The sequence below is a fragment of the Ictidomys tridecemlineatus genome, chromosome 6 (genome assembly GCF_052094955.1).
Source record: "Ictidomys tridecemlineatus isolate mIctTri1 chromosome 6, mIctTri1.hap1, whole genome shotgun sequence".
Taxonomy (NCBI): domain Eukaryota; kingdom Metazoa; phylum Chordata; class Mammalia; order Rodentia; family Sciuridae; genus Ictidomys; species Ictidomys tridecemlineatus.
This window is the reverse complement of record NC_135482.1, coordinates 656,667-671,338: the sequence shown is the minus strand read 5'-3', so window position 1 is coordinate 671,338 and position 14,672 is coordinate 656,667. Positions and strand designations below refer to the sequence as shown.

At 56.5% G+C, this 14,672-nt stretch overlaps 1 protein-coding gene and 1 long non-coding RNA gene across 9 annotated transcripts in view; one reads left to right on the top strand and one right to left on the bottom strand.

Moving 5' to 3' along the window:
* LOC120886903 (uncharacterized) overlaps positions 1–361 on the top strand; it is a 4,193-nt gene extending 3,832 nt beyond the window's left edge. Inside the window, exon 3 of the long non-coding RNA XR_013439996.1 lies at positions 107–361. This is a non-coding gene — a long non-coding RNA (uncharacterized LOC120886903). The remainder of the gene's footprint in view (positions 1–106) is intronic.
* Positions 1–14,672, bottom strand: part of Tubgcp6 (tubulin gamma complex component 6) — a 21,622-nt gene extending 6,950 nt beyond the window's left edge. For 4 of the 8 annotated variants that reach the window (XM_078052298.1, XM_078052300.1, XM_078052299.1 and 1 more), the window contains exons 1-12: positions 13,791–14,670; positions 12,368–12,531; positions 5,615–5,825; positions 4,721–4,894; positions 3,480–3,601; positions 2,498–2,576; positions 2,250–2,359; positions 1,926–2,017; positions 1,692–1,831; positions 1,119–1,268; positions 250–331; positions 77–165 (exon numbers count right to left, since the gene is read on the bottom strand). In XM_078052298.1, coding sequence (XP_077908424.1) covers positions 77–165; positions 250–331; positions 1,119–1,268; positions 1,692–1,831; positions 1,926–2,017; positions 2,250–2,359; positions 2,498–2,576; positions 3,480–3,601; positions 4,721–4,894; positions 5,615–5,825; positions 12,368–12,531; positions 13,791–14,531 — 2,154 coding nt within the window. In that variant the 5' untranslated portion in view covers positions 14,532–14,670. Of the gene's footprint in view, positions 1–76; positions 166–249; positions 332–1,118; positions 1,269–1,691; positions 1,832–1,925; positions 2,018–2,249; positions 2,360–2,497; positions 2,577–3,479; positions 3,602–4,720; positions 4,895–5,614; positions 5,826–12,367; positions 12,532–13,271; positions 13,408–13,790 lie in introns of all 8 variants that reach the window. The other 4 variants (XR_013439995.1, XM_078052301.1, XM_078052302.1 and 1 more) reach the window with 2 other exon arrangements.

Genomic DNA, 14,672 nt, shown 5'->3' with positions numbered 1-14,672 from the left:
CTCCAGCAGCCAGAACCCAGGAGGGGCTGGGCCCACCCACCTTCCGGTCCAGGACCTGCAGGCTGGGCCCACCCACCTCCTGGTCCTTCACAAATTGCTCCTTTAGACGCTGAAATTGCTCTCGCTTCCGGGCATCTAAGGCCATCTGCTCGGACATCTGCCGGTCTGTGTTGGAAGGCAAGAGGAAGTCATGAGGAGCCCCAACAGAGGACCCAGGCCACAGCGGGGAGGATTTGGAGCCAAACTTACCGCTCAGCTCACTCAGGACCCTGGAGGCTGCTTCCCGGGCATGGACAATTAATTCTTGTTTTGCAATTTCCATACGTAGTTCCTAAAAAAGACAATAAACAAAGCACTCTCAGTTTTGGTCCCTTTCCCGAGATGGCCTAGGAGAGGGGCTGGCCATCAGAAATACCCGGCTTTTGCTGTTATCCACAGCCTCCCCTGCACCTGCATAGATCTGGGGCCAGCAGGCATGATACTCCACCTGAGGCCAGAAGGCCACCCAGCAAGGTCAAGAACCTCTGATTTAGATCAATAACAAGGTCTTCCAAACTTTTGAGTGAGTTGACACACTCTCAGAGACACCTGGGCTCAACACCCAGGCTGTATGCCCCCTTAGAGGGGACCACGCGACTCAGAGGGGCTTCTCTGCTCGGCCTGCTGGGTTGGCCCTGCATGGGTCTCCCTGCTGCCCACCATGCTATGATTTGGCATTAGCCACCATCAGCCCCTCCCAGGGAACACTGGGAACGTTGCCCTGCCAGACCCACTAGTCCCCCAGCACAAGGGGCTGCAGAGGTCCCTGTGTGTAGACACGTCCCTGCCGCCTGGAGCTCGCCCAGGACGTCTACCCACAACGCAGGGCCCCAGGAAAGCCCCGCTGCTGCTGCCTGTGTCAACAAAGCCCAGTGAAGGCTGGGCTACCCAGACCCAGGAAGAGGGAGGGCCCCTGCCTGGACACCTGACTCCAGGACATGTGTTCCACCATCGCACCCCAGACAGCACCAGGACAGAGAACACCAGAAGGGGCTGCCCCATTGTGCATGTCTAGCCCCCAGCCCCTCAGCCACCCTGGATAAGGGGCAAAGGACGCTCCTGAGGCCCAAAGGAAGCACCTTCTCCTCCTTGCTGATGGAGCTGTGGCGGGCAACCCTCTCCATCCGCCCAACGTAGACGGCACAGTCCTTCTCTATCTCCTTCAACTCCTCCAGGGAGAAAATCACCGAAATGCGAGGCACAGGGACATCTGACCAACAGAGGTAGTGCTGCCAGAAGGGGGCTGCAGTGAGCACTGGCCCGCAGTGGGACAGGGCATGAGGACCCAGCTTTGCCTCTGGGTTTCCAGGGATGTGTGTGGACAGCCAAATGCTCTTTCTCAGAAATAATTCTCTCCTATGTCCAGACAGCAGCCCTCAATGGCAACACACAGCCGGTCTTCTCAGACGTGAGGGTACCTCCCAGATGGACCCTCCCTCAGTCCCGGCTGCACAGGGGCTCCATCCAGAGTGACACCACGTGTAGGGCCACGGGTGCCTGCAGAAGTAATGGCAGGGTCCCACAGACACCCCTTCAAAGGAAGCTGAGAGAACCCTGATACCTACCCCGTGTGGAGATGCGTCACAGAACACGACACCCCTGGACAGACTGAGCCCCACAGCTCCTCCCCCAGGTGCCCCGTCCCCGCTCACCCGGGGACAGCAGAGCTTCAGCAGGTTGATGGTCTTCCCACAGACGTACACGTCGTGGGCAATGTGCTTCAGGAACACAGGCACACAGTCCTCCACCTCTTTGGAGATGAGCACATAGCCATGGGTCCAGTAAAACTTGTCTAAACGTGGAACAGAACACCGAGTGGCCTCCAGTCAGTGCTGTTCCTGTCCCACAGGTGTGGAGGCCCAACCCAAGAGCCTGTGGCCACCTACCTCTGAAGCCAAGGTACTCGTGGTTCACCTGGATCATGAACTCCCCATACACGTCTCTGAAGACCCCGCTGTACACCCAGTCATGAATGAACCTGCCATAGCATCGGGGTGCCAGGGGTGATGGACATGGTATAACATGGACAGGCCATGCCAGCGGGGGTAGGCGTGGGGCGAGTGTGGCCTCCTCCCTAGTGCACCCACCACTTGAGTCACCCTCCTGCCTCACGTGTGGCCAAGAAAGCTCCCAAACACCACTTGATCTGAACACAGCTCTGCCCTACCTGCCCCAGAAGCCCAGGCCCACCTCCCACGCAGCACACCCACCGTGTATAGGGCTCACAGCTTGTCTTCAGCAGGGACAGCAGCACAGGGTAGTGCTCATTGCTGCAGTTGTCCAGGGCTTCCTGATAGAGGTAGGACAGCAGCTTCACCCCCTGCACAAAGGAACAGAGGCAGGCTCAGCAGCAGTGCCTGGAGCCCTGCCTAGGTGGGCAGCAGCACCAGGAGCCACTAGCCAGCCCCCACCCCCAGAGCTGACCAGGCCCCCACAATCAGCAAGGGTGCAAACTCACGGTAGGGAATGCATCCCTGGGCTCTCCTCCGCTGGACCCAGGGAGCACAGTGCCAACACCACAAAGCTCAGCCAGGTACCTAGGCCCAGAGGCTAGATCAGACCAGGTGATAGGGCTCAGGTTCCCAGGCTAGGCTTAGACCAGGTGACAGTCTCAGGATCCCCAAGGCTAATACCAGAGCAGGTGACGGGGCTGAGGTCCCTGAGGCCAGGGTCAGACTAGGTGAGTGAAATCCCTGCCCATCTTAGGCTTCCCTAAATGACTGGCCTGCCCAGGCTTTAAAAACCACTCATACCCCATCTACCTACAGCTGAGCTTCCTGCCAGACCAGTCCAGGAACCTATGCCTATGTGTCCACCCGCATCACTACACACCCATGCCTGGATGCAGCCACCTCTCCACCCCATCCCAAGCCCATGATTCCCTCAGTTCATGCCTATGATGGCCAAGACCCCCTCCTGCCTTCTCCCAGCCTGGCCCAGGTCACCACCCCCTGGGGCCTGATGACTGCTGAGACCCCCACAGGCCCTTCACCCTCTCTGCCCAACTGCTGCTCTGCTCCACCTGACGCCCCCCAGGACCAGGACCACCGTCCCCCCACACCCCCACTCCCTGCTGTCGGGAGGGTGTCTTTCTCGGTGAGGCCTCCACCCCTCTTCTTCAGATAGCACTAGCCACAGACACTTGACTGGCTTTTTACTAACAGGCTTGTGAGTCCCAGAGGCTACGTCCACGGACCCGTGTACTATTTAGGTGGGAACCCCCAAACCTAGGCAGGGTGGGCGTGAGTGTGGTGGGTGGACGGCAGCACCCAGTGACACCTAGCACCAGTGGGCCAGGGACACTCGGTTACCTCCTGTGATTGCTCTTCTGGACCTTGCTGGGGGGAGCTCACTGTGCTCCCTAGCACAGCTAGACAGCTAGCTCCCCGCAGCAAGTCCCAGGCTACCCCCCAAGTCCCCAGCCATGTGCAGAGCTTCACCTGAGCTGCCGGCCCAACTTCTTAAAGAGAAAGCCAATGGTGAGGAGGCTGAGTGTGGGCGGGGTGGCGAGGACGCAGGCCCGGTAGTACTGCAGGTACCGCCTCAAGCCGCTGGTGAAGGCCTGCAGGGGAGGCTAGGAGGAAGGTCTGCACGCAGACTGAGCCACCACCCGGTTTGGAGAGCACACGGCTCTGCTTCCAGACCCCTCCTGTGCCCACCTCCCAGGCAGTGCCACCTGTCAGCTCAACCCAGCTAGAAGTAGGGATAATGCACAGGACGGCCCATCACATGCCTGGCCTCAGCCAGGCTCCACCACAGTCGCCAGCTCTGAGGCCCCAGCAGTGTGGCCCTGAGTCACCCAGACAGGACAACCTAGAACCATCACCCCAGGAGCCGCCTGTCTTGTCCACACATGCCAGATGGTCAGGAGCTATAGCCACCCCCTCCTGCCCCTCAGAGGCCTGGGTGTCCACCATAACCCATTCTCTACACCCTGAAGCCCTGCATCCCCTCAGGTCCCATGCTCACTCCCTCCTACCTGGATGGACTTCCCCATGCAGCTCCCGTGCACTGCCTCCCAGCCTACAGTCGGAAAGCTGGCTTCAGTGTATCATCTGTCCCTCATCAGAGCTTGAAGGGGCCACGTGGCCCAGTCCTCCCACGCTGGGCCCTGCCCCACCTCTTCCTGACACCTGCCCCTCATCTCTCCTAGTACCCAGCTCTTGTGTGCACCTGTGCTCACCCAGCTCAGGCCACACCTGTGGTCCGGTGGGATTCTACCAGGACCTGAGCTGGATGCAAGTCCTTCAGCAAAACAGCAACTCCCAGAAGCAGACTTGGCTCAGGACCCAAGCACCTTGAATGTCAACTCCTCAAAACAGGAGAAGTGCTGTACAACTGGGAATAGGTGACTCAGGCCCCACTTAGTTGCTGCTGGTACCTGTCTGGCTTGCCCCACAGCACCTGGTGTTGCCCCCAGCCCCCAAACATTGGCCATACCTACCTCCGGCTAGCCTTTGGCCCAAACTCATCTGCCCCAGGGTTCCAGTGGAAGAATGGAAAAGTGATACCTCACCCCAGTCACCCATTCCTGGGCAGGTTTGGACTCGGTGATCCTGGAGTAGGACCTGAGATTCTTTCCAGAATGCAGCTGAAGGATGCCTAGCATGATGAGGCCCTGGGTTCCATCCCCAACATGAAAACAGTACCCAGAATACAATGGTTCTCCTCAAGCCAATACCTGAAACACAAGGCCCCTGCTGCAGGAGGAGCCCAGCACGGGCTGCACGGAGAAGTGGCTCAGGCGTGTATAGCAGGTCCCATACTCAGCCACCTCTGACAGGATACTGCTGATGCTCTCGGGAGAAGCCCCTGACACGTGGACACCCCGCTCCACAACAAAGGCCTGAGAGAGCTACAGGATGAGAGGTGGAGTCAAAGCCAGGCAACTAGACCCCTAGCGTGGGCACCCAGCCACATACCACCCAGAGCCCCCCAGGACCAAGACACACAAGCAGAAGTTCCAAAAGTGAAAGGAAAATGGCCCAAACACACCCACTGTGTGTATTTATTATACACCATAACAGCATATGGTCTTTCACTGACCACACTTAAAATTACACGTTCAAGGGGCTAGGATTGTGGCTCTAGCATGTGTGAGGCTCTGGGTTCGATCCTCAGCAGCACATAAAATAAATAAATAAAATAAAGGTATTGGGTCCAACTAAAAAAAAAATGTTAAAAAAAATACATGTTCGGTTTGTGGTTGTGGCTCAGTGGTCAAGTGCTCAACTGGCACGTGTGAAGCAACAGATTACAGAGTTCAGAAACAAAAGCACACAAAAATGGAGTTCGGAAAGCAAAGTCTGACTGACAAGGAGGTGCCAAGACCATTCAACAAGAAGATGCTGGACAACTGGAGTCCAAGTCAAAGAAGGAAGCTGGCCTCCTGTCATGGGAGGGAGGAAAGGGAGTGAAGCATTTCTTCCGTCTCACTGAGAGTCTGCAGAGCTGACCTTCCCTGCCACCCGCTGCACTGACCCACCCCACCCCTGGACGTGCTCCAAGTGTGCCTGGCAGAGGGCAGGCTGCCAGCCAGCACCAAGCTGGCCCCATGACTGCTAGGCCTTCTTACCTGGCAGAGGGAGAACGTGGCGGACACCACCCCAAGCAGGACGTTCAGCGAGTCCTTCACCAGCTCTTGTTCCTTCACCAGCAGGGGCCTTGGGGCCTGCAGGAGGCCCCCACTGAGCGCCTGAAGCTCACCTTGGCGGAGCCTGCAGAACCTGTCAAAGGCGTCCCTTCCCGCCTCAGTGAGGTAGGGCTCCTCTCTGTGGCCAGGGGGGCTGCAAGGGAAATAGAGGAAAAGATGGTGAACAGAGGGGCAGCAGGCATCTTAGCACCCTCCCACCGAGGAGCAGGTTCATCTGACACAGGGCCAGCGCGAAGGCCATCAACTACCAGCCTCCCCTCAGCCTCCACTTAGCACTGAAGCACAGCCCTGACCTCCACAGAGCGTCTCCCCAGCCTGTCCTGGGACAACAGCCAGGGCCACCAGAGCGCCGTGGTCCTCAGATAGCAACTCACTATGATGCGTTTTTTAAACCAATCACAAGGCTTATGCATCCATGTTGACTCACAAAGCATCATCCACGACAGCCAAAGGCAGAAGCCACTTCTGCATTCAGCCAAGACAAGGGGAGAAACAAGGCACAACAAAGCACACAGTGGAGCGTCCCTCACCCTGGCACGCCAGAGCACACGGGGTGGAAGACACTGCTGAGGGAGCACAGGGAGTCCCACTGACAAACCCCCACAGCAGTCAGGCCTAGAGCCAGGGGGCAGGAGTCAACGGAAGGAGTGTTTCCGTTTGCAGGTGGAGGTTGTGCTCACTGCACAATGGTGAATATACTAGTACCACAGAAGTGGACACTTAGAAAAGGTGAAGACTCTTCTATGACCTGTCTTACAACCTCTCCAAACACACCACATGGGATGGAAACAGTCACCATCCATCTAGTTGCTGAAAGAGAAAAGGTAGGTGGAAATAGTGGGAGGAAGTGCACAGAGTCAGGCACTGCCGAGAAGCACGTGAACAGCCAGGCTTGGTGGCACCGGGCAGCAAGATCCTGAGTTCAAAGCCAGCCTCAGCATTTTAGCCAGGCCCTAAGCAACTCAGTAGGACCCTGTCTCTAAATAAATTATACAAACGGGTGAGATGAGGCTCAGTGGTTGAGCGCCACTGCTTCACTCCCCAGTACTAAATAACAAAACAAGTGTGAGAGGGTAACTGCGGCCAGTTTAAAATAGGGTGCACACTGTCCTGTAAACCCTCACCTCATCCTCACCCTCTGAGAACACCAAGCACACACACTGCACAACACCAAGCGCGCACACACACTGCACACCAACCACACACTGCACTCCACCCCCACACACTGCACTCCACCCTGCACACCACACTCCACCATGCACACCACACATACACACTGCACTCCACCCCCACACACTGCACTCCGCCCTGCACACCACACTCCACCCTGCACACCACCCCCACACAGTGCACTCCACCCTGCAACCACATCCACACACTGCACTCCACCCCCACACCACACCCACACACTGCACTCCACCCCCACACCACACCCACACACTGCACTCCACCCCCACACCACACCCACACACTGCACTCCACCCCCACACCACACCCACACACTGCACTCCACCCTGCACACCATCCCCACACACTGCACTCCATCCTGCACACCACATCCACACACTGCACTCCACCCCCACACCACCCCCACACACTGCACTCCACCCTGCACACCACCCCCACACACTGCACTCCACCCCCACACCACATCCACACACTGCACTCCACCCCCACACCACACCCACACACTGCACTCCACCCTGCACACCATCCCCACACACTGCACTCCATCCTGCACACCACATCCACACACTTCACTCCACCCTGCACTCCACCCCCACACACTGCACTCCACCCTGCACACCACACCCACACTGCACTCCACCCTGCACACCATCCCCACACACTTCACTCCACCCTGCACACCACATCCACACACTTCACTCCACCCTGCACCCCACCCCCACACACTGCACTCCACCCTGCACACCACACCCACACTGCACACCACCCTGCACACCATCCCCACACACTGCACTCCATCCTGCACACCACATCCACACACTTCACTCCACCCTGCACCCCACCCCCACACACTGCACTCCACCCTGCACACCACACCCACACACTGCACTCCATCCTGCACACCACATCCACACACTTCACTCCATCCTGCACACCACATCCACACACTTCATTCCACCCTGCACCCCACCCCCATACACTGCACTCCACCCTGCACACCACACCCACACTGCACTCCACCCTGCACACCACACCCACACACTGCACTCCACCTTGCACACCATCCCCACACACTTCACTCCACCCTGCACCCCACCCCCACACACTGCACTCCACCCTGCACACCATCCCCACACACTGCACTCCACCCTGCACACCATCCCCACACACTGCACTCCATCCTGCACACCACATCCACACACTTCACTCCACCCTGCACCCCACCCCCACACACTGCACTCCACCCTGCACACCACACCCACACTGCACTCCACCCTGCACACCATCCCCACACACTTCACTCCACCCTGCACACCACATCCACACACTTCACTCCACCCTGCACCCCACCCCCACACACTGCACTCCACCCTGCACACCACACCCACACTGCACTCCACCCTGCACACCATCCCCACACACTTCACTCCACCCTGCACACCACATCCACACACTTCACTCCACCCTGCACCCCACCCCCACACACTGCACTCCACCCTGCACACCACACCCACACTGCACTCCACCCTGCACACCATCCCCACACACTGCACTCCATCCTGCACACCACATCCACACACTTCACTCCACCCTGCACCCCACCCCCACACACTGCACTCCACCCTGCACACCACACCCACACTGCACTCCACCCTGCACACCATCCCCACACACTGCACTCCATCCTGCACACCACATCCACACACACTGCACTCCATCCTGCACACCACATCCACACACACTGCACTCCATCCTGCACACCACATCCACACACACTGCACTCCATCCTGCACACCACATCCACACACTTCACTCCACCCTGCACCCCACCCCCATACACTGCACTCCACCCTGCACACCACACCCACACTGCACTCCACCCTGCACACCACCCCACACACTGCACTCCCTTCCTGCACACCACACATACACACTGCACTCCACCTTGCACACCACGCATATACACTGCACTCCACCTTGCACACCACACCCCCACACTGCACACCACCTTGCACACCACACCCACACATTGCACTCCACGCTGCACACCACACACTGTACTCCCTCCCTGCACACCACAACCACACTGCACTCTCCTTGCACACCACACCCACACTGCACTCTCCCTGCACACCACACCCACACACTGCACTCCCTCCCTGCACACCACACCCACACACTGTACTCCACCCTGCACACCACACTGACACACTGTACTCGCTTCCTGCACACCACACACGCACACTACTCTCCACCTTGCACACCATGCATATACACTGCACTCCACCCTGCACACCACACCCCCACACTGCACACCACCCTGCACACCATACCCACACACTGCACTCCACGCTGCACACCACACACTGCACACCACACCCACACTGCACTCCACCCTGCACACCACACTGACACACTGCACTCGCTTCCTGCACACCACACATACACACCGCACTCCACCCTGCACACCACACCCCACACTGCACACCACACCCACACACTGCACTCCACGCTGCACACCACACACTGCACTCCCTCCCTGCACACCATACCCACACTGCACTCTCCCTGCACACAACCACACACTGCACTCCCTCCCTGCACACCACACCCACACACTGTACTCCACCCTGCACACCACACCGACACACTGCACTCCCTCCCTGCACACCACACACCCACACTGAGCACCTTCCCTGCGTACCATACATACACCCTTACACTTAAAAGTGATCAAGTACACAGTTCGAGGATTGGGGTGGTGTTCAATGTAAAGCACTGCCAGGCACGCATGGAGCCTGGTTCCAGTCCAGCTGTGTGTGTGTGTGGGGGGGGGGTTTCCTGTGGTGCTAGAATGGAACTTCCCAGGTATGTGATAAACACAAGAGAAATTGGCTGTCCCAGACCCTGAGAAACCTCAGCCTCAGGGCCAGTCCTGTGCCCAGCAGCAGGCCCCAGGCTGTAGAGCAGTGCTGGCTTTCAGGGCAATCAGAAGGGGGAGCAGCCCTTTGTGGGGTCTCTATGAGGCTTGAGCCCAGGGCCCTTTACCACTGAGCCATATCCTTTTTATTTTTCATTTTGAGACAGAGTCTCACTAAATGGCTAAAGCTGATCTCAAATTTGCAATCCTGCCTTAGCCTCCTGAATTGCTGGGATTACAGGTGTGAGCCATTGTGCCTGTCTCTAGTGGTCTTAAGGCAAGGGCAGCGTGTTTTTGGGTGCTGGTGGAAGAGATCTCTCTCTGGCTCAGCAGCGGCTCCTTCAACCACCTGCTCAGAGCTCACAATAGGAATTTAAAACAAACAAGAGGGGCTGGGGAGGTTGCTCAGTGGTAAAGTTCCATCTCGTCTCCTAGCAGTGAGAGGGCCCTGGTCCACCCCCAGCACCACGAAAAATAAAGAAATAAATCTAAACAAGACAGATTTGCCACAAAGTTGAATCACAGACTGATTCATGGTCCCAACAGAGGCCGTGCCAGTGGCTGTGCACTGGGACAACAGTGCCTTCGCCTCCCTGGGGTCCCTTCAGAAGCTGCCCAGGCTACGTCAGCACTCTGTTAGGTACACCAACGCTTCGGGCAGTGAGCCTGCACAAGTCTACACTGCCTCAGCGTCCATGGGAATGCATGTTGGACGTCCTCACACCAGAAGCAGGGCTCAGCCCCTGACAGTTCCCAGTCCTGCACCTCCTCCCAGCTCTCCTGCAGCCCACCTAGATCTCTGCCTCATATGGCTGCCCCTGATGACCACCTCCCCATGGGTCAGCTAGATGAGGCCTGTTGGGCTGCCACACCTCACCCTCACACCTGCAAGGACTGTGTAGACCTGCTGCAGTGACCACCTCTCGCCTCCACGTGACTTCCTGGAACTCTGGGCTTCATCTGGACGCCCAGTTAAAACTGCCTGTGGGAAATCTGTCTGGATAGCACTCTGGGCCTGACAGAGGCATGGGCCCACGTCCCCCAAGTCCTAGACCCACGTCCCCCAAGTGCTGGACCTCCATGCTTGGCTGCCAGGTAGGCTGTGTACCTGGGGGCCTGTGTGTGATGAAATCTTTATTCCATCTCGTGTCTCCTAAGCACTGAGGTGGGCCTCTCCCATCGTAAGACCCTACATTAAAACAACTCAGAAACAGGTGACAGTGTGTCTGTCATCCGAGCTACTTGGGAGGCTGAGGGGGAGAATTGTGGGAGCCCAGGAGTTCTAGGCCACCTGGGATAACAAAGCAAACCGTGTTTTACACACTACTACTAACCCTAATCACCTGAGGAACATCAGTTCTCCTCACTGGAAAGACCACCAGGGTGCCCCTCAGCACTGGAGCACTACAGGCACAGACAGGACCAAGGGCATTCCTAACAGAGTGACACACAAATCAGGACATGATCGTGCTTCCTAGACAGCAACCAGAACACTCCAGACAAAGTGCCACCATTCGCAGAAGGAGGCAATAACCATAGAACCAATTTTTAAACATGTAAGGGGCTGTCAGAGAGCGGGACCATCGACTTGTTTTGCCCATACAAGGATACAGGACTGGAAGCCTAGAGAGAAGTGACAGGACCCAGAAGCCCCTAGAACAGCGCTGTGCTGGGAAGCAAGGAGGAATCCTCCTGGCGCAGATGACCACGCTGGGAAAGTTCTCCCTTGGAGGCAGTGTCCTGGCACAGGGGCACTGAGTGACTGCCCCCAGTGACATGCTCCTCTCCAGGAGAGCCTGCAGGGGCCCAGACTCTATTTCAGACAGCTCACAGCTCCTCCAGCCCAGACTCTTCTGTTCAGTGCTCCCCATCTGGTCTCCCAGACTGACCCACAGACAGGTGTGAAGAGGGGTCTGCAACCAACATTTGGGGAAAGCACACCCTCTACACCATCCTGGGGTTTTCACAAGGTACCATCAAGAACCTTGAGAGGACCTCACTGCAGAGGCTCTGGGCCCTGAGAAGCCCAGGGCACAAGTGGCCCCTCTGCCCAGGGAGCAAGCTGCCAGCACCAGTCAGAACATCCAGCAGCACAGAGTACCCCTCCCAAGGCCTCCAAATGTGGACGAGGTTCCTGGTCTGTACCCCCTGCTCAGGGAGCATCTCCTCCTGGCACCTACCACACAGCCTGCCAGGTGGCCCCAGACACCTGACGAGCAGCCCTGGTGGTAAGGAAGGCGTGGTCTGCAGAGGTCACTGGCACAGTAGGAACCTCCCTTTCCCTCTGCATCTCTCAGACATGTGTACATTAGTATTATAGGGACTTCCCGCCCTCTGGGGTCATTAGACCACAGCACACCCTGAGGCCAGGCTGATGTGGGGTGGGTAGGTCATGCATTTTTTAAAAAGAATATTTTTAGTTGCAGATGGACAGTTTTGTTTATTTTGTTTTATGTGGTGCTGGGGATCGAACCCAGGGCCTCACACATGTTAGGCAAGTGCTCTAACACTGAGCTACAACCCCAGTCCTGGGTCATGCATTTAAAGGCAAAGAAAACCTCACTCACCATCCCACTCGCTCCCAGCACCTCCGCTTGCTGGGCTCATACGTGAGGGCAGCTTCCCACAAGTCCACATCTGGAGTCATGCTTGGTTCAGACTGAGAATCAGGAGTCAAATTGGATGCTGACTGGAACCCTTCGTCTTCCCACTGATCCACACTCTGAGGGACCTGGAGATCACGGGATACAGTCAACCATCCCTATTACTTTTTGTCTGCATTCTCCAACTATGACAGAATTCTTGGAACTTTACCTACATCTATTCACTCACTAGATGGACAGACCTTGCAAAAGGTCTCTTGTATTTTTCTTTAGCACATTTTTATTACACAACACCCCCCACCCCATGAATTACCTAAAGAATTAAACAAAATATGTTAAAGCTACCAAAGTTGCTGGGCACAATGGAGCATTTCTGTAATCCCAGTGGTTTGGGAGGCTGAGGCAGGAGGATTACAAATTCAAAGCCAGCCTCAAGCAATTTAGCAAGGCCCTGAGCAACTTAGTGAGACTCCTGTCTCAAAAAAAACCCACCCAGGCTGAGGATGTGGTTCAATGGTTAAGTGCCCCTGGGTTCAAAAAAAAAAAAAAAAAGCTACCAATTTCCATTTTCACATAGCACATAGTCTCAATATAATTTTCTGACCCAGAGATTCCATTTTGGAGAAGCCAGTAAAGAAAACCACAGTAGATGAAGTTACATACATCAAGATGTTTGCTACAGCATTATTTATGTTTGGCAATAACCTCAACATTTTGCAGTAAGGGAATGACTGAAGAGTAACAGTGTATCCTTTACCAACACTTATCATAATACAATAAGATGCAAAAGCAAATTACAATTTACCCAGTAATTGGAAAAAAAGTCCCCACATTATAACACAGAAAGTATATCAAATAGCATGAATACCATAAACAAATATCTTTGCCACATGTAGCTGAATTCTTGAAATATAGTTTGTGAAACTCAACAGAAATTCTCCTACTTCATTTTCATTAATTTGAAGTTAAACAGCAGGTCTTAAGGGCAGAAGAAACAACATATCCTGTTAGGTAAAAGAAGAACAGAAGGTTGCCCAGGACGGTTGGTACCAGCAAGCCCTCTCCAGCAGTTCTGCCTCCCATTACCTAGTTCAGCCAACCCATAACCTAGATTTGAGCTATCCCACCTTCACATGACGAAAGAGGTTAGAAACATTTTCTGTCTTTTTCTTTTTTGGCCCAGGGGATTGAACCCAGGGGCACTTTACCATGAAGCCACATCCCCAGTCCTTTTTATCTTTTTATTTTGAGAGAGGGTCTTGCTAAAATGCTAAGGCTGGCCTCCAACTTGCCATCCTCCTGCCTCAGCCTCCCCAGCTGACAGCAGCAACCAGCACAAAGGCATTTTCCAAACCCTTGTAGGGGTTAAGGAGAGAAAACACACTACCTTAATGGCCAGTCCAGAGAGGTCTGCACTATCAGGCACAGGGGGCAAGTCTAGTCGCACATCCATGTCATAAGTGCGACTGTGCACAAGAGCACCGAAGATGGAGATGCGGGTTTCTCTCTCAAACCTGTCACCACAAGGGTCACCGAAGGAGAAGAGCCCTACGGTGGGCAGGCCAGTGCCTGGAGCAGCCTCCATCACTTGAAGCGTTTCCTGGACCATGCTGTGACAGGAGTACTCCTCGCTGGCGATCAGGGACTGGACGTCCATCTCCAACAGCCGCAGGTCGCAGCAGTCGTAGCCGCCGTAGGGGACGTTCCGGCCCGCGTGCCTGTTGTGGCAGAAGTAGTCCCGTTTTCTCCGCAGGGTGCGTGGCGGGCCGCTCCCTGCCAGCTGGACGAGGAGGTCCAGCGCAGAGCCCAGCTCCACGAGTGGACAGCACGGGTCTGCCTCCAGCCCCTCCACCAGCTCCTCCAGTCGGTCAGCCTCGGGGCCCAGGCCGCCCACTCTCAGGTCGAAGGACAACATGAGGACCTTGTTTCTCACGGGGAGCTTCGGGAGGTCGGGCTGCGGCTGCTGAGTCTCCTCTTGGAACAGGCTCGTGAAAAGGGCATTGTAGGCCACCCGCTTGAGGGTCTGCTTCGCCCGGCTCCGGGCCACGCCGCGCTGGCGCGGGCGAGCCGGGGCCGCTGGCAGGAGGGCCTCGCACAGGTCATCGAACAGCTGGGTGATGCCGGCCATGTCCGCCCTGCCCAGCTCGGGCCCCGCGAACGAAAACGTCGCCAGCCGCGGGCGTCCGCTTCGCGGTCTCGGCCCGGCCCGCAGCGCCTCGACTCGGCTCGCGCGCCCGCCGCTGCGACGTCACAGCCACGCGCCCGCCGC